Source organism: Aotus nancymaae, unplaced genomic scaffold (genome assembly GCF_030222135.1).
Source record: "Aotus nancymaae isolate 86718 unplaced genomic scaffold, 86718_ANA_hifiasm-v0.15.2.pri h1tg000059l, whole genome shotgun sequence".
Classification (NCBI taxonomy): Eukaryota; Metazoa; Chordata; class Mammalia; order Primates; family Aotidae; genus Aotus; species Aotus nancymaae.
The window spans coordinates 44,990,749-45,010,288 of NW_026988473.1; the positions used below are offsets into that span (position 1 = coordinate 44,990,749).

At 42.4% G+C, this 19,540-nt stretch overlaps 1 protein-coding gene across 1 annotated transcript; it reads right to left on the minus strand.

Moving 5' to 3' along the window:
* Positions 1-6,906: 6,906 nt before the first annotated feature.
* On the minus strand, positions 6,907-11,980 carry CALCB (calcitonin related polypeptide beta). Its single transcript, XM_012456591.2, has 5 exons — positions 11,861-11,980; positions 10,713-10,807; positions 10,310-10,447; positions 8,049-8,233; positions 6,907-7,467 (listed from the first exon to the last, which is right to left on the minus strand). Exons 2-4 carry the CDS (start codon positions 10,796-10,798, stop codon positions 8,074-8,076), a joined length of 384 nt encoding a protein of 127 aa, XP_012312014.1. The 5' UTR covers positions 10,799-10,807; positions 11,861-11,980; the 3' UTR covers positions 6,907-7,467; positions 8,049-8,073.
* Between the last annotated feature and the right edge of the window lie 7,560 nt (positions 11,981-19,540).

A 19,540-nucleotide genomic window follows, 5' to 3' on the forward strand; every position in this document is an offset into this window, starting at 1 on the left:
AGAACATATAATTGTTTGGTTTTCCATTCCTGAGTTACTTCACTTAGAATAATAGTTTCCAATTCCATCCAGCTTGCTGCGAAGGCCATTATTTCATTCCTTTTTATGGCTGAATAGTATTTTGAGGTATATATATATACCACATTTTCTTTACCACTTGTTGATTGATGGGCTTTTGGGCTGGTTCCATATTTTTGCAATTGTGAATTGTGCTGATATGATATAAACATACGTGTGCAAGTATCTTTTTCATATAATGACTTCTTTTCCTATAGTAGATACCCAGGAGTGAGATTGTTGGATCAAATGATAGATCTACTTGTAGTTCTTTAAGGAATCTCCACACTGTTTTCCATAGTGGTTGTACTAGTTTACACTCCCACCAACAATGTAAAAGTGTATCCTTTTCACCACATCCACGCCAACATCTATTATTTTTTGATATTTTGATTAAGAAATGGCCATAATTAAAAATTTTTTATGGCTATTTCTTAAGAGCTATGCTATGATGCTTATGCCTTTGCATCCTCATATGCTTGGCTTAATCAAAAGCTGTAGACAATATTCTGATTCCCACACAACAAAGTAAATTCCATTTGTATTGTAAATATAATAACATGACTGAAAAATTGTCTCTGAAAATTTTGCTATTCATGGAGTTAAGGCACATATAAATAAAAGTTTGGTGTAGTTGCACATGGGGAAAGCTGTTTTTGAGGATAAAAAGAGAAGAAGTTATAAAGAAAAATATTAATATATATGATTGCCAAAAATTTAAATATAAAATTTAGAAATTTAAATTAAAGCCAAGCTATGAGGATACAAAGGCCTAAGAATGATATAACGGGGCCGGGCGCGGTGGCTCATGCCTGTAATCCCAGCACTTTGGGAGGCCGAGGCGGGTGGATCACGAGGTCAAGAGATCGAGACCATCCTGGTCAACATGGTGAAACCCTGTCTCTATTAAAAATACAAAAAATTAGCTGGGCACGGTGGTACGTGCCTGTAATCCCAGCTACTCAGGAGGCTGAGGCAGGAGAATTGCCTGAACCCAGGAGGCAGAGGTTGCGGTGAGCCGAGATTGTGCCATTGCACTCCAGCCTGGGTAACAAGAGCGAAACTCCGTCTCAAAAAAAAAAAAACAAGAATGATATAACGGACTCTGGGGACCTAGGAGAAAGGGTAGGAGGGGGGTTAGGGAAATGAGACTACACATTGGGTGCAGTGTGCACTGCTCAGGTAATGGGTGGACAAAATCTCAGAAATTACACCTAAAGAATTTATCAATGTAACCAAACACCAGCTGTTCCACAAAAACTATTGTAATAGTAAAGTAATTACTATATATATATATTTAAAATTGAAATCATGCACAGAATTAAAATGTAAATCAAAAACAGAAAATTGAAAACTTCTGCAATATTTGGAAATTAAGGATACACTTCTAAAGAACAAATGTCAGAAAAAATTTTCAAAAAGTTAGAAAAGATTTTGACTTGAATAAAAGTTAAAATGTAACATAACAAAATATAAACCTAAAACAGTATTTCGAGAGAAATTTATAACTTTAAATGCTTATATATTAGGGATAAAAAAAGAAAAGTTTCAAATAAACAACCTAAGCTTCCTCCTTAAGAAAATGGAAAAAGAATTTTATATAATAACCAAAGAAAAAAGAAGAAAGGAATAATAATGATAAAAGCAGAAACCAATAACATTACAAACAGAAACAAAGAAGAACAATAAAACCAAAAGCTGGATCTTTGCAAAGATCATTAAATTATACCCTCTAGCCAGAATGACCAAGAAAAAAAGAGAAAGAAGACAAAAAAAAACAATATTATTAATGAAAGAAAAGGTATTACTGCAGACCCTACAGACAATAGCAACAATAATAAAGGAATACTATGAATAACTCTGCTCATAAATTCATCAACTTACATGAAAATGAATCTATCCCTTGAAAGGCATAAACTACCAAAACTCATTCAAGAAGGAAAATCTAAATGGTATTATAAAACTGATCCTATATATGTATTAAATCCATTTAATATATAGTTGAAAACTTTTATACAAGGAAAACTCCAGAGCCAGGAGGCTTCACTGGCAAATTACTACAAACATTTAAGGAAGAAGTAATAGAAATTCTAAAAACTCTCTTCCAGAAAAACAAAAGAAAGGAATACTTCCCAACTAATTTTATAAGGCTAGCACTACCCAACACTCTAAAAACAAAAGTATTAAAAGCACAAACTAATGCTCTCCTTGAACATAAACTGAAAATATTCTTCAACAAATTTATTAGCAAATAGATTCCTTCAGTATATAAAAAAAATCATACATCACAACCAAGTGGAGTTTATCCTGAAAATGCAAGGCTGTTTCAACATTTTTAAATCTTTTAAGTTACCACATTAATAAGCTAAAGAAAAAACTTTATGACAATATCAATAGATGCAGGAAAAACACTTGGAAATTTTTCTTTTTTCTTTTTTAAACTTTTAAGTTCAGGGTTACATGTGCAGGATGTGCAGTTTTGTTACATAGATAACCGTGTGTCATGGGGGTTTGTTGTATAGATTATTTCATCAACCAGGTATCAAGCCTAGTATCCATTAGTTATTTTTCCTGATTTTCTTCCTGCTCCCACCTTCCACCCTCCAGGAAGCCCCAGTGTGTTGTTCCCCTCTATGTGTCCATGTGTTCTCACCATTTAGGTCCCATGAAAGTTCTCATATTCACCCATAATGATTTAAAAAAAAAAAAAAAAAAAAAACACTCTCAGCAAATTAGGTATTGAAGGGAATGTTCTTAACCTAACAGAGCATGTATTAAAAAATTTATAGCTAACATATTTAATGTTTTAAGGCTGTATTATTTATTGCTGCATAACAAACTACCCCAAAGCTTAGTGGGTTAAAACAACAATTTTTTGGTCATAGTTTCTGTGGGTTAGGAATTTGGCAATGACTTAGCTGCGTGGTGCTTGCTCAAGGTCTCTCATGAGGCTACAGGCAGGGCATCCACTGGGGCTATAGTCATCTGAAGGCTGAATTGGGACCAGAGAAGCTGACTGCAACCTCACTTTGCTCGCACATGACTATTGTCAGGACACCTCGGATCCTTGCTATGTAGGCCTCTCATGGGTGCTTGAATGTCTTCACAAGTCATCTGACTTCTCCCAGAGCAGGTAATCTGAGACAGAAAGCAAAGAGGATACTATAATACCTTATACGTTCTAACCGTATATCACATACCATCTCCTCTGTCACATTCTATCATTAGAAGCAAATCAGTCAATAGAATTCACACTTAGGGAAAAGAGATGTTGACTCCCCATTTTAAAGGAAGTAGTACCAAAGAATGTGTGAACTTTTCTTTAATATCACCACAAAGATTGAATAGGATGTCTGCATTTACTACCCCAATTCAACACCATACTGGAAGTTATAGCCCGTATAATATGTCAAGAAAAAGAAATTAAAAATAAGCTGATTTAAAAGGAAGAAATCAAACTAATTCTACCAGAAGAAAACATAACTGTCTACATAGAAAACCCTGAAAGAAACAACAGCAACAAAAACTCAAAGAATGAATAAGTGAGATTAGCAAGATCACCAAATACAATGTTAATATTTTAAATATTGTATTTCTATCTACTAGCAATGAACATTTAGAAATAAAAGTGTTTAGGTAGCATTTACACTAGCACCAAAAAATAAAATAGTTACAAATTTAACAAGATATGTGTAGAATCTTTTTGTTGAAAACTGAAAACACTGATGAATAAAATAAATAAAAAACCTAAATAAATGAAAGCATGTACTATGTTCATGAATTGGATGACTTAAGATTACTAATATGCTAGTTGTCCCAAAATTAACCTACTGATGCAACACAATCCTATTAGAAATCTCATCAGAAATTTTGTAGATATTGACAAACTAATTATAAAATGTGTAAAAGATGCAGAAAATATTTTAAGTGTAGCTAAAATCTTTTTGAACAGGAATGAACAATGTTGGAGGACCCACATTACCTGCTTCTGAGACTCATTTTAACACTACACTAATCAAAACAGTATGCATTGGCAATAGAACATTCAAATCAATCAATGAGACAAAATTGAGAAACCAGAAATATACCCACACAAATATGATCAATTGCTTTTTGACCAAGGTGCAGGGGCAATTAAATAGTGAAATAACATTCTTTTTAATAAATGACACTGGAACAACTGGGTATCTATATTCACTGGTAGGAATTTCAACCTACACCTCTTACCTTATACAAAAATTAACTCAGGATGGATCACTAGCCTACATGTAAAACATAAAACTATAAAACTTTTACAAGAAAGTATTGAATAAGGTTACTGTGACCTTGGGACCTTAGTTAGGCAAAGAGTTCTTAGACATGAACCAAAAGCAGAATACATGAAAGAAAAAAAATGAATTGAATCTTATCAAAATAAAAACCTTTTATCTGTGAAAGACATTGCTAAGAAAATGAAAAAGCAATCCACAGATTCAGGGAAAGAAAGTTTCCAGATTGCATGTCTGAAAACAATCTTGCATCCACAACATGTAAAGAACTCTAGAAACTCAACAATAATAAAGCAAGCAAGCCAATAAAAATTTAGCAGAAGATTTGAACAGATGCTTCAATAAACATGATAAACATATGGTAAAATAGATACTCAACATCATTAGTCATTAGGGAAATGCAAATTAAAACAGCAATGAGATACTGCTACACAACTATTTGTGGAAAAACTTGAACCCTCATACACAGCGGGCAAGAAGGCAAAGTGGTACAGTCACTTTGGAAAATAGTTCGGCCGTTTCTTATAGAGTTAAACACACACTTGCCAAATAACCCAGCAATCCCACTCCAATGCATTTACCCAAAAGAAATGAAAATGTATTGTATTAGTTTCCCAGGGCGGTCATAACAAATTACCACAAATTTGGTGACTTAAAACAACAGAAATTGTTCTCTCAAAGTTCTGGAAGCCAGAAATCCAAAATCTAGGTGTCAGCAGGGCTGCTCTTCTTCCAGAGACTGCTCTGTGCTTCTGTCTTCTGGTAGCCACAGACTTCCTTGGCTTGTGCTTCCTTGCCTCTGTCACATCACCTTCTCCACGTGTGTCTTCTGTGTGTATCTCTTCTAAGGAATAGGTCATTGGATTTAGGACACACCTGGATAATTCAGGATGATCTCATTTTAAGATTCTTAATTACCTTAGCAAAGACCTTTTTCCCAAGTAAGGTAACAACATAGGTTCCAGTCATGAGGATATGAATACCTTTTGAATGCAGCCCATTACACTCATCTTCACACAAAAATCTATCCATGAATGCTCATAGCACCTCCATTCATAAATCCCAAATGAGAAACAACCCAAGTGTCCTTCTTTGAATAAATTGATAAATCATCTGTGGCACACTGCAACAATGTGATACTACTCAGTAATAAAAAGAAGCAAGTCACTGACCCATGCAACGATATGGATCAATCTCAAATGCTTTATGCTGAGTAAAAGACCAAAACACTACATACATATGACATTCTTGGGAAGGCGAAACTATAGGGACAGAAAACAGAACAGTTGTGATCAGAGGTTGAGGGTAGGAGTGATTGACTGCAGAAGGAAACATGGAAGAATTTGGAGAAGGAATGGAACTGTTTTGTGTCTCCATTGTGGTGGTAATTGCATGACAATGTATTTTTCAAATTCACAGACCGGTACATCACAAAGAATGAACTTTTCTATATGTAAATTTAAAATGATACGTTTACTATGAAATACTAGGGCTGGGACTTTGCAAACCAACTTTTCCTTTGTCAGCTGAGCCCGTGTCAGGCTCTGCTAACTGGGGGGTCTTACGAGGAGACAAGAGGCATTTGGAATAAGAAGAAACAGGTTCCTTCCAATGTTGACTTCTATTTCTGTTGGCATCACCCACAGACATGCTCTACCCTGGCAGTGAGGTTGTTTCCAGTTTCAAGTTTTGTTTTGTTTTTCCCTACTTCTAGAATAGCCTTGTTACCCCTTCAGAGATACCAGCATCTGCCACCTTCCCTTCTTGGTGGTCTGAGAATTCTCCTCCAGGCTGCAGATCCTACTTACCCCTCTTCTTCTCTTTATTCCCATAGCCCTGCAGATGGTGGCCTCTTCCTACAGTTTCTATCTCTTTCACCTTTTCACTACACTAATACTAATTTAGTCAACTCCTGTTATTACATTATTTCTATTAAAATTAATGAGGTGGTTCCTATTTTCCTGACTAGAGACTGACTAATAAAAAGCCAGTGTTTCCTATGACCTACAAAGTCCTACATGATCTGTCTTCCCCAACTACTCTCTGGCCTCATCCCCTACTTCTTTTCCCCATCACTCACTCGAGGTCTAACTGCTGATTCACAGGACATACCTGTTAAACCTCACCACAGGGATGCAGAACCTAGAAAAGTTTATTGGACAAGTAATCTAGTCTCTCCAAAAAATAAACATCAAGGGGGAAATAAGATGAAGGAGGAACCTCTAATTTGGAAGAGCCTTAAATTAAAACTTATTAACCAGCAGCAATGTGAAGACTCAATTTGAGCCCTGATTTCATGTATATATAAATATATGTAAATTCTCCATCTTATTTATATGACATGATACATACAGAATTTGAATGATGACTGATGTGTAATTTTAAATAATTTTCAAATTATTGTAAATTTATTTTAGTTGTTAAATGAAATTGTGATTATATTTTAAAAGCTCTTCCCACTTAGAAATACATGGTGAAAAGGGACATGAATAATAGTATCTACTTCATGGTTTTGTCATGAAGATTAAAGGAATTCACAGATATAAAGCACTGTTTTAAAATAACATCTGGCCCATACATAGTAAGCACTCAAAAATATTTATTATTATTATCATCATCATCATCATTACTATTATTACACAGGAAAACAAGTTGTAATGAACCACCAAGGTTTTGAAACAAATGTATCCAAAATATGCTTTTAATCTTGATGAAGTTCACAAATGGCACAATATTGACATTTTCTTAAACAAATTATACAATCATGTTCTTAGACAACAAGGCACAGCATCACCATTACCACGTGTCCTCAGAGACCACAACAGGCAGTGATTTTATGTCCCCTCAAAGGTTTGACAGAGCTGCCGTGATCAACAGGATGGCTCTCAAAGAACCAGGTTGCTACCAGATAAGCCAATGAGAGATGCCATCACTTTTACTGGACATAGAATTAAATATAAAAATGATGCACAACAAATATATAATTAGCTTATTTTGCATTCAGTTTCATTCCTTTCAAGTGACAAAGGTGCCTTTTTTTCGGAATCTTCAGATGCAAACAAGTATGTCTTCCATGGGGCATTCTCACCAAGTTGTTGTCAACAGAAATTAATGGAAATGGTGAGTTCAGGTTCATGATAACCTGAGATGAGGGGAAAAAAGAAGAGGAAGGAAAAGAAGGGGAGGTGAAAGAAGAGAAAAAGGAAGAAGATGATGAAAAGGAGAAGGAAGATAAGCAGAAGACAAGTCATGAATAATCACAATTATTACTGAAAAAAATACGAATTTACGGAAGTGCTTCTTTAAACAGCATTTATGAATTATGGATATGAGAGGTAAGCAGATGAAGACTAAAATAATTCAACTGCAGCTATTAATATTGGTAGTATGATTACAACTCTCCCATCTGAATCTCTAGTCAAGGGTTGAGCCCTTTCTGAAACCAGCCTCATTAATGAAGACTGGCCCTGGTTAAGGTTTGCAGACCTCTCCCTTTCTGAATCCAGCAAGCTTTTTTTCCTTTCCACTTTCCTTCTCGGAAAAATAAAACTGCATCTCTGATGTCAGAATGTCCTAGGTTCTAGAAAGAACTCACTGCCTCAAGAGGAGGAATGTAATGGGACAGAAGGAACCTAAAGAACCTACCAGAGCAGAGGTTTTCAAAATGTGGGTCTTAACTGCAAGTCCCTTCCCCCTCTGATTCCATAGTACAAGAACAGTTACCTTCTTCCTGGAGTCATTCAGCTGCTCAGGCTTGAAGGTCCCTGCGACGCCTGCCAAAGGCTTTGGAACCCACATCAGTGGGCACAAAGTTGCTCTTCACCATGCCCCCTGATCTGCTCAGCAAGCCTGCCAGCCGATGAGTCACACAGGTGGCAGTGTTGCAGGCTCTCTTCTGGGTAGTGGAGCTGATTTGCAGGATAGAGAAAGAAGAGAAGATCTGTGAGTGAAAAGCTGGGGGAGTAGCCTACCTCGTGGGACCTTCATCAAGGGAACTGCAACTCTTCAACATACTGCCTAACAGTAAGTGTTTCTCGAAAATGCAATTATCAAAGCTGTTAGGGGAAATGGCCTGGCAGCCTTTGCCAGGAGCTCTGCCCAAAGACCATCATGAAAAGAAAGAAGAAAAAAAACAATTCCAAGCCATGGGGCACATGCTGAAACCCTGCACTTACGATTCAAGGAGAAAATGGGCAAGGAGGCTCAGCCACACCCCAAGATACACAAGGAATACACAGAGACCATAACCCAGCCACAAGCACCAACACTACACCTTACCACAGGAAAGTGAAATTCCTTAAAGTCTTCAGAAGCTCAGAGAACAGGGTTTGCAGCATTATCTCCCAGAAGTACCTACCTGCTCCTTCACACACTGTTCTTGCTGCTTGAGTTGGGTCATAGAGATGACCCACCAAGCCCCATACCCAGCTACCCTGAAGCTAAGGCTACTTCTGAGCATAGGCACTGGACACCCTCAAGCCTTGGATGTGTACCAGAGCAATGAGCATGGAAGCTCAGGTTCCTTTAGAAAAATAGATTGATTCATCAAATGCTGAGGCATGAAGGATGTGCTTATTTTATTACAGTACATTTAGAAGCTGAAATTGGATAGCTCTGTCATAACATCCTCTACAGTCTGAAGAAGCTTCCCTCATTTTCTCTTATCTCTAATGTGGTCAGTAAGTTCTGCTCTCTTCCCTTCCATCCTGGGGTTTTCACAACATTCTCTGTTATAAGCAAAGCTACCAACACCAGCATGAAGACAAATTAGAGAGGAATCCACATGCATCAGGTTCATTACGTGGAGCAAGAAAGTGAATCAGGAGATGTGGGAGGAGTTCAGCTGCCATTCCGGGGTACCGTAAAGTGAGGTATTGGTTCCTTTGCAAGCCCCTGGCTATATTCCTACTCTTGCCAGGCATTTCAGGCCCGAAGTTGATGACAGGGAACATACTAAAGTTGTTCAGATACTGTAAGTATGTGCCTAGAAGGCAGGTACTCAGATTACTACACTACTTAATTCTAGTACTATTCAAGCTGCAAGGAAAGGACATGCAAGACAGTACCATGCACTGGGGCTGTCCCCATGGGCACTAATTCAGAAGGTTGGAGCAGGCAGGGGGCATGTCGAGTGGGAGCAGGAGGGACAGGCAGGAGGGCAGGTCACACACACTCCATTGGGAGAGCTGAGAGGTTCAGTGGGCCAGGGCAGTGTAGAGAAGGGCTGAATGGGGAAGGATGATCTTTTCTGACATTCACAGGTTGTTCAGTCCTTCATGCTCAGCAGAGGGGTTCTCAGGATGGATGTAGGTGTGACACATGCCTCTGCCCAGCAGTGCTGGGATCAGACCAGAGGCTGGTCTCTGCTCAGGCTCAAGGTGCACAGGGATGTGGTTCTGGGAAAGGGCGTTCTCCCTGGCCTCCTGACAATATGCACATCTCCACAGAGCTTGCACATCTAAAGGTTCAAACCTACCTCAGACACTGCTCTATCCCCAACCCCTGCAAGGGCTTCATCTTCACCTTGCAAATGTGAAATGAAGGCTCCTTGCAGGTGTGAAAGAGCAACTATACAATGTAAAATTTCTAAAACTTTCTGAGATACTGGGTCTATCCCTGGCTTCACCCTCACCAGTCTTAACTCATCCACTGCTAGGAGGTCTCCCAGTACAGCAAGAGCAATTCCCACAGTGAGCAATTCCACACTCCCCATTTCATTTCCTATCAGCTTTCAGGAATTGAGTTTTTTCTATGTCTAGAAAAAGCTTCAACATCTATGTCCTAACAGCTTTCAGAAACGGAGTTTTTAATTGTGTCTAACCACAGTCCCTCCAGCTGCACTGGGACCTCTGTCTCCCTTGGAACTTGAGAAAGGGAGCCTGCTGGATCCCTTGCCAGTGTGGTCTCTCCTGCCTCTTGGGATCTGCTTTCTTGGTATGCTGCAGGGAAGGAAGCCCTGTGCTGGCGCCTGCGGAGCCTCTCACCTGGAGCCTTCTGTCTCCTGCTCCTGCTCCAGCTCACTGGCCTTCATCTGCACATAGTCCTGCACCAGTGCAGCCAGCAGGAGGCGCGCTTCCTCCTCACTGAGTGTGACCGGGTCTGGGCTGCTCTCCAGGGCAGACCTGTGAAAGGAAAGCAAACTCAATGCAGGCTGTAAGCCCCTGCCTGCCCACCCCCCAACCCCCAGGGTAAGCAGCCAGGCTTTCTGGTCTCTGCTTCTTCCCCTGGGGATGTGGCCACGGCAACTCCCAGGGAACAGGGCATGAGGCCAGTGTCTACCTGTGGGCACTGATTCACCGGGAGCCACGCTTGACTTCAGAGGCACAGAGCTGTCTGGTCCCAGGGGCAGTGGGAGCAGAGGGTGCCCCTGGCTCCAAGCTGTCTCACCTGAATGGCGCTGCCTGGAGGCTGCCCGCCTGGCACAGGACCAAGATACTGAGAGCCAGGAAGGGGGAGAACTTGCGGAAGCCCATGCCGCCTCTCTGTAAAGGAAGGATGACGGATGACGTTACCACTGCACCAACACAGATCTAGGTTCCAGTCCTGCCTCTGCCACAACCGCCATATGACCTCAGGCAGGTTACTTCACCTGCCTGAGCCTCTGTTCCCTTCATTTGCAGGAAGGGCTGCTGTGAATCTCAATAGATACATTGCAGTGAGTGAATGGCTTGATAGAACAGAAAATGGTGTCCTGGGGGAAGGGTAGGGAGAAAGGATGGATTTTGGTTCTGTTTTGTTGAAGGCCAGGAGGAAGCCACACGCGCCCGTGCACACTAACCCAAACTTTTGCCCTGATTTATGCCGAAACCAGGCGTGGACGCACCTTGCTGTAGACCTGCTCTCCCCTTGCGCCTGTCTTCTCGCCTTCTCCTCTGCTGGGCTTCGCGCCAACGCGTGCGAGGGGAAGGCGGGAAGGGTGGATTGGAAAGGAGCGCTCATCTCTCAGTCTTGGAACCGAGGAAATTTTTAACATGCCAGTTACAGGTGTCTCGGGACTCTCCTGCAAAGCAGGCACTCTGCCGTAGAGCACTTTAGCAGCAGATGCTGGACCGCAGCTGCCCGAGGTGAGCGCCCAGGGTTCTAGTGGGCTGACTACACTGCCTCAGGTCTGGCCCAGAATCCCAGGAAGGCTCGCCAGGAGGCGCCTCAGAGGAAAACTCAGGGTTCCGACCTCCCGGGAAGGAAACACGATCCCAAAAAACAAAACAGCTCAGGAGCTCCCGGACCCAACTCGGTAGAATCCTGCGCGCAGTCCGGCCCCAAAGCCACTGCCGCAGACCCGCCTACCTCGGCTAGCCGCGCTTCCGGCGCCCACGCTGAGCCCGGGCGATGCTCGGGCGCCTCTCGCACGGGTAGGAGAAAAGGCCGGGACAACCCCAACCGCTCTCCTTCTCCGGAGCCTGGAAGAGAGCTAGGACCACCGCTGTAGGGTAAGACCAGATGGCGGTGGAGAGGCAGACAGGCAGATGGCGCAAACTGGATGAACTAATCGAAGAGGCAGGTTATTAGAGTGAGCGGAATGGAAAGTTCCTCACCTGGAGACGCGAGTTTCAGGGCAGCGCGAGCGGCAGGTCCAACCGGGATGAATACCACGCCTGCTGTGGGCGCCTTCCCCAGGGAGCCCCCTGTTCTTATTACAGAGATAGCGGGAGGGGGGTCCCCACCGGCACGCGCGGCCAATCCAAAGTGGCCAGGACTAGCCAATCAGAGGACCGACCGAATTCGGATTGCGTCATAGTTCTCACTGCCCGCACTGGTACTCTGGAGCGGGGGCAGTCCGCCCCGCTGTCATTTTTTTTATTGAGGTCATTGCTTGGGAAGCTGCAGAGCCTGGGAGAGGACAGAGAGCTTTCAACTACCTAAGAGTCGGGACAAGTCGAGGAGAGTTTGGCGTCACCTACAGTGAGGGGCCAGAGCTTCTCTCACCTCCTTGGCTCCTAAACTTCCTGCCTCGCACTCCCTCCTGTCACGCCAGTGGGGAACCCAAGTCCAGTCACCTGAACCCCCAGCGAGGTTAAGCAGTAATCCTGGGTTCTAAAGAGACCACAGCTGAAAGAGCCCACGGCAGGAAAGGAATGGTGGGGAAGGGAAAAGGGAAGGAGTCCTCAAAAATTGATCTCTTTGGATCACCTGGGGTGCTTCTCTGGATATCCTCCGACCCCTCAAGCCCTGGCACCCTGGGTCCCCAAAGAAGGCTGTTTTGGTGCCAGTCTGGCAGCCAATCCTTCTCCACCTCAATCCTCTGGGATGGGTAGGAGTGGAAGAGAGGACGAGGAGAGGACTAAACTGTCACTGCCTGCATACAAGGCTCAGCGTCCACCTCCTCCCCTTCCCCTGTATCCCCAAATCCTCGACTGCGGGTCCAGCAACCCCCCAAGCCAGGACCCTCCACTGCCACGCCGAAGTTGTCTTACATAGCTGCACTGCGACTCTGCCCCCTGTTTGCCAAGCTGCCTGGCGGGGATGGTGTATGCCCGGGTCTCTATTGCTCTTGCTCCACACCCCTGCCCCACTTCCCTGAAGCGCTTGAGAGCTGAGCGCGCTGGGTCCCTCTGCCACCAGCGGAGGGAAGAGGGTGCTGCAGCCCAAGGGTCAGCCTAAGAATTTCCACACCCGTTCCACTCGCGACTACAGATCAGCTGGTGCGAGCATCACCACTCACATGGCTGGACCCCCGCCACACGCTCTGCCTTCTGCATTCACAGACAGTCCCGCAGACATCCAGCACTCACTGGTACAGACGCGCCCTCACCAGCCTCTCGCAAAGGGCGCGCGCACAGGAACCCAAACTAACCACACCCAGACCCGAAAGCAACCCCGTGTGCTTCTGTTTTCAAAAACGGACGTGTTTTATGCAAATGGGGGTACATACTGTCCCCCAAACACGCATACCTACACATGCACATCCACGCACACGAACTCAGCCTATCCTTTTTTTTTTAAGATTTTTTTTTTAATTGTACTTAAGGTTCTGGGTACACATGTGCAGATCATGCAGGATTGTTGCATAGGTACACACATGGCAATGTGGTTTGCTACCTCAGTAGTCCATCACCTACATCTGGCATTTCTCCCCATGTTATCCCTCCCCGACCTCCCCACCCCCACCCCGCTGTTCCTCCCTTGGTCTCCCGCAACAGACCCCAGTATGTGATGCTCCCCTCCCTGTGTCCATGTGTTCTCACTGTTCATCAACCGCCTATGAGTGAGAACATGTGGTGTTTGATTTTCTGTTCTCGTGTCAGTTTGCTGAGAATTATGGTTTCCAGATTCATCCATGTCCCTACAAAGGACACAAACTCATCGTTTTTTATAGCTGCATAGTATTCTATGGTTTATATGTGCCACATTTTCCTTGTCCAGTCTATTGTTGATGGGCATTTGGGTTGGTTCCAGGTCTTTGCTATTGTAAACAGTGCCTCTATGAACATACGTATGCATGTATCCTTAAAATAGAATGATTTGTAATCCTTTGGGTAATACCCAGTAATGGGATTGCTGGGTCAAATGGAATTTCTATTTCTAGGTCCTTGATGAAGCGCCACACTGTCTTCCACAGTGGTTGAACTAATTTACACTCCCACCAGCAGTGTAAAAGTGTTCCTATTTCTCCACATCCTCTCCAGCATCTGTCTCCAGATTTTTTAATAATCGCCATTCTAACTGGCGTGAGATGGTATCTCAATGTGGTTTTGATTTGCATTTCTCTAATAATCAGTGATGATGAGCATTTTTTCATATGTTTCTTGGCCTCATATATGTCTTCTTTTGAAAAGTGTCTGTTCATATCCTTTGTCCACTTTTGATGGGGTTGTTTGTTTTTTTTCTTGTAAATCTGTTTTAGTTCTTTGTAGATTCTAGATATTAGCCCTTTGTCAGATGGGTAAGGTGCAAAAATTTTTTCCCATTCTGTTGGTTGCCAGTTCACGCTAATGATTGTTTCTTTTACTGTACAGAAGCTCTGGAGTTTAATTAGGTCCCATTTGTCTATTTTGGCTTTTGTTTCCAATGCTTTTGGTGTTTTAGTTTTGAAGTCTTTGCCTATTCCTATGTCCTGAATGGTTTTGCCTAGGTTTTCTTCTATGATTTTTATGGTGTTGGGTCCTATGTTTAAGTCTTTAATCCATCTGGAGTTAATTTTAGTGTAAGGTGTCAGGAAGGGGTCCAGTTTCTGCTTTCTGCAAACTGCTAGCCAGTTTCCCCAACACCATTTATTAAACAGGGAATCCTTTCCCCATTGCTTGTTTTTGTCAGGTTTCTCAAAGATTGGATGGTTGTAGATGTGTGGCATTGCCTCCCGGGCCTCTGTTCTGTTCCATTGGTCTATATCTCTGTTTTGGTATAAGTACCATGCTGTTTTTTCTTAAGGAAAGCTGGGTTCTTGCTCCTGGGTTCCAGGAGAAGATCCCAGCTTTGGCAGAAGGGGCTAGGGAGGGAGCTGTGGGTAGGGGTGGTAGCAAGAAAGTAAGGGAGCGCCACTCACCACTGCCCCCGCCCCCGGGCCTCAGGTTCGCTCTTTGCCACTTGACAGCAGCTCCCCTATGCCACTTGACAGCAGCTCCCCTAAAAGAATCCACCGGCGCCCCCTACACTCCGGGAAAGCGTTCCAGAAACCTTGCTGGAGGCTGCGGGGCAGGAAGTAAAGCCAGAGGTTGGCAGAATCTCTGCAGGTGGTGCTCACTGTTTCTGCAGGTCAGAAAGGAGTTCAGGGTATGTCTGTGTAGGCCCTTTGGGTCCTTTTCGTGTGGCAGGATCCAGCTGGTGGAGCTAAGGTGGGAAGACCTCCAGCACCCGTGCAATCGAAACTCCAGGTAACACCCACGAAGAATCAGGACCGCTGACTCAGGCAACTGCTGTAGAAGTAGCTCTGGACTGTGGTGTACTCAAAATAGGGCAGGAGGACTTCCAGGACCTGTGTAGTACCACATCAGGAACTGCAGCTTTCTAAGGAGTATTTCTACATAATAGGAAGGTTATCTACATCTAAACTGTTGGACTCAGTTTTGAGTTTTTTGTTTTGCTTTGTTTTTCGATTTTTAATTTGTGTGAGTACATAGTAGGTGTATATATTTATGGGGTACATTAAATGTTTTTATATAAGCATATAATGTAATAATCACATTATGGAGAATGGGATATTAGTCCCCTCAAGCATTTATCCTTTGTGTTACAAACAATCAAATTACACTGTTTTAGTTATTTTTAAATGTACAATTAAGTTATTATTGACCATAGTCACCCTGTTGTGCTAGCAAATAGTAGGTCTTACTCATTCTATTTTTTGTATCCTTTAACCTTTCTCATCTCCATCACCACCACCTACTATCCTTTCTAGCCTCTGGTAACCATCTGTACTGTCCATGTCCATGAGTTCAATTGTTTAGATTTTTACATGTTGGGCTCACTTTTGGATGCAATGAGGGACACCAAGGCGGCTGTCACTTGGGAGCCCTTCCTCCCAAAGCCCTGCAATTCTAGGGGAGACTTCTGTCTCCCTCTCCCCGATTCCGGCCCAGAAAAAGGGCTGCCTAGTAGAAAGGCAAAGTTGGGAGGTGCTATACTGCATGAGGGCTGTGCCCTCTATCCCACTTCTTCCTCGGACACACCACCGTCTCTGAGATCTAGCAGAAAGCGTAGCCCAGTAGTTCTGGGCAGCACCACTCTTCACAGAACCCTTGGGCCAGCCTAGCAGGATAGAGAAGAAAGTTGAGTAGGAGAGAAAATCTGGAAGGCCCCCGCCCCTAGAGCCGTGGGCTCCCCAGCTTGCCAATGTTGTCAGTGGTGCAAGGCCCAGGAAGCAAGCTGGGAGCTCAAGAGGAGTCACAATTGGTGTTTGGCCTCCCAAGAAGCCCAGCAATAGTACTTGAAGGGAACTTTGAACCGTTGGAACTGGGGCTCACAAGCTGGCACTATCTCCAAAGGCCAGGTCTGTGTCACTAGGACTTTTCTGAAGTGTTGGGACAGATGGCCAGACTGCCGTAGCATGGCACAATTCCCGGGCTAGGCCCTCTGCTTCACAGGCACATATTGGGTGGCCCACAACCCAGCAGCACACAACTCCTTCCTTGGGCAGATTAGGCGGTAGTTTCTATTAATGTCGCCAAGACTGGGATCCCTGTGCTCTGCTCTGGGAAGAGTGAGTGCTTACCAGACACCAAGGGAAGTTTAGCAACCTAAACACAAACATACCCCATTTGGCAAGCTGGTTATCTTATCTTCTTGAGTGTCTCCATGGGATTAGCTATTTTAGTTTGAGCACCCAGGATTACCTGACCTAGTTTTGTTCCTCCACTAGCGTCTTTGCACAGTGTTTGGCACATCATAGGTTCCTGCAAATGCTCAATGAAGCAGAAAGCACAGGGCAGTGAACAAATGAACAGTTCATGGGTTCATTACCCTAAAAGTCAGACAATAAGTTCACCCAAGTTAAATTGGGCTGTAGACAAAATTTACAGCTATTAGATGGAAGGGCAGATTGTTTATCCAAAGGCGTACCTCTTTTTATTTTAATAAAATTTATCAGTGTCTTTGGTGAAAACTTTCTGGAATCTAATGTGAGAAGAAGTAGTGAGGGCTTCGTCTCTTTGGAAGTCTGCCAGTTTGCAAAGCAAAACAAGGCAGTTTTCTTCAGCCCATCTTTGTATGATATTAGTGAGTGAATGGGAGGAAAAGTTAATAAAATAATTTATTTTTTAAATTGAGAAAATTGCATCTTGATTTCCCTGGAACTGTTCTGAGCCTCAACCAACAAAACTACCATAAAGATTTACAGACAATAGTTTCCTAGGAATATCTGGTGATTAAATTGTGTCTTAAATATTTTGATACTCAGTTTAAATAATCTTATAGTATTACTTATACATTTTGAAAACGGTGGTCTTAACATTTTGGGAACAGATTCCATGTACTATAGTTTTGAAGCTTATTTTTATTTATTTTAGTTTATTTTTTGTTTTCTTTACAAATTTCCTAGAAGAAATGTTTCTTAGGAGAAAGTTTCATTCGTTCAACACACATTTATTGAGGACCTACTATGTGCCAGGCATTGTTCTAGGCACTAGGAATTCACAGTGAACAAAACAAAAACTCCTGCCTTCCCTGTACTTATGTTTCAGTAATGTACTTACTTAACAAGAATCCTTGTATATCACCCATCCCTGCAAATAGAACACATCCTGCCCTAATCACATCCTGTCAATGTAGTAACATCATCTATTTGTTTGTCAAAAAGATATTCAGGGTTTACATTATTAAGCCTATATATATATTATTCCTACCTGAGACACATTGTGTGCTTGGATTACATTTATTTGCATATATGTTTTACTTTGAGTTAGTAACTCCCTCTCTTCTCATCTCCTTAATTTTCTTTCTGCCCATGACTTTTTTATCCCTCTTCCTGGATCCTATTTGTTCTCACACATGGTTTACTCTCTCACTTAGGTGGAGCATATTTTCCACTATCATCTGATGGGTAGCTTTTCTGGGAATAATTCTAGGTTGGAAATAATTTTCACTCAAAATTTTGAAAGTATTTTCTGCTGTCTTCTATTTCCAGTGTCACTGTTGAGAAACTCATTTCATTTTCTCCTTTGTTCTTGCTGTTGTTATAAGATCTCTCCCTCTCTCTCCTCACCAGTGTTCTAAAATTTTATGATGATGTGCCTTGGTGCGGACTGTTTCTATTGATTGTTCTGAGTACTGGGGGAACAGTCGCAATATGAAATTTCATGTCATTCACTTCAGGGAAGGGTTGTTGTTTTTTTTTTTTTTGCCTCTTTTCTTAATTTTCTTCTCTCTCTCTGTTCAACTTTCTGGGAGGGTTTTTTTCAAGTGTATATTGATTTTTTTTTTCATTCTTTTGATCATATTTTTAATTTCTAAAAGCTTCTATTTTATTCCATGAATGTTACTTTTTATGGCCTCCTGTTTTTATTTAAGGGGTACAGCACCCTCTTCTAGCTCTCTGAGGATATTAAATATAGGTTTCTTTTCTTGTTTTATTCTTTTCACATAGAGGCTATTCTCACATTAAAGTGCTAATCAGATGATATGGATGGCAGAGTTGTCCATGATGGGCCTGAATATAGAGTGATTGGATAGTAAGTGATCTTGCTGTTTCATTGAGGGGAACCCTAAACTATCAGTAGCTATAAGTCTTTTTTTGGCTTCTTGTTTGGTTTAAGAGGATTCCTGTAATCTCCTCTGGAGGGCAACAGGATGGAGGTTGAGTGGAGTACTAGCAGATGAGTAGGAAGCTGAGAGTCTTGCCATTCATTCTGGTAACCTTCCAGTCTTTTCTGGGACTAAGGAGGGAGAGTCATCTAACTGCATAGGATTTAAAAGGAAATCCTGGGTCCTGCAATCTCTCCTACTTTCAGCTCATCTTGTAACTCTACCAACAGAGGCAACCAATTGCTCAAAATCCTAAGCTCTTCTAGAGTCCTTGCTTCTTGATATATTTCTCTACCTTACTAGAGTGTTTACTAGAAACATATGTCTTTATACTGCTTTCCCTTCTGCCAAGCTAGTTAGGAAGACTGGCTAAAGGGTGGAAATACAGACAATCTTCACAGAGCCCTCTAATTTAAACTCAATTCACTGGGCACTCTACTTCAGCTGAGTCCCATTCCCCATCACAGGCCATCTGGCTGCTGCAGGCTGCTCTCCTCAAACCCCAGAGAAATAAAAATGCCAACATCTAACCTGGAGAAGTTCCTTCTAGAGAATATTTTTAGTGTTGTCTGTGCTTGCCAGAGAATGAGCAAAGCATAGTGGCCCAGACTCAAGCTGATCACTCTAATAAATAGACTCAGGAGTGACGTCAAAAAATTACTCAGGTCAGGTTCCTCTGAGATGATTAAAATTCTCTCTTGGCTCAGACTTGCAGAACCCAAACTGACTCTCTCTCCCTGACTGAGAGCATTATTCCACACTGCAAAGAAGGTAGAAATGCAGGTCCTTAAAACTTCCTTGTAAAGCTCGTTGGTGTAAAATCTGCTTCATTCAACACTCTCAGACAATGACAATTCTTGCTAAGATAAATTCCCAGGTAAGAGAAATATACTTTAAGTGGTAAATGCACCTTTTTAAAAAGTCACTTTGCATGGAAACTCTCTTAAAATGCATTACACTCTCCTCTTAACCTTCTCTGGATGACTCACAGCCATCATCAAAGGAACATCAGTCACAGTGCTGTGTCCCGAGTAAAAACC

Bases quoted from the DNA above. Each gene is read 5' to 3' on its own strand.
- CALCB (XM_012456591.2), bottom strand. From the start codon at position 10,798: ATGGGCTTCCGCAAGTTCTCCCCCTTCCTGGCTCTCAGTATCTTGGTC. The intron at 10,448-10,712 runs GTGAGACAGCTT...TTCCTTTCACAG, and splicing joins CTCCAGGCAGCGCCATTCAG to GTCTGCCCTGGAGAGCAGCC. The intron at 8,234-10,309 runs GTGAGAGGCTCC...CCTGCAAATCAG, and splicing joins CAGGAGACAGAAGGCTCCAG to CTCCACTACCCAGAAGAGAG.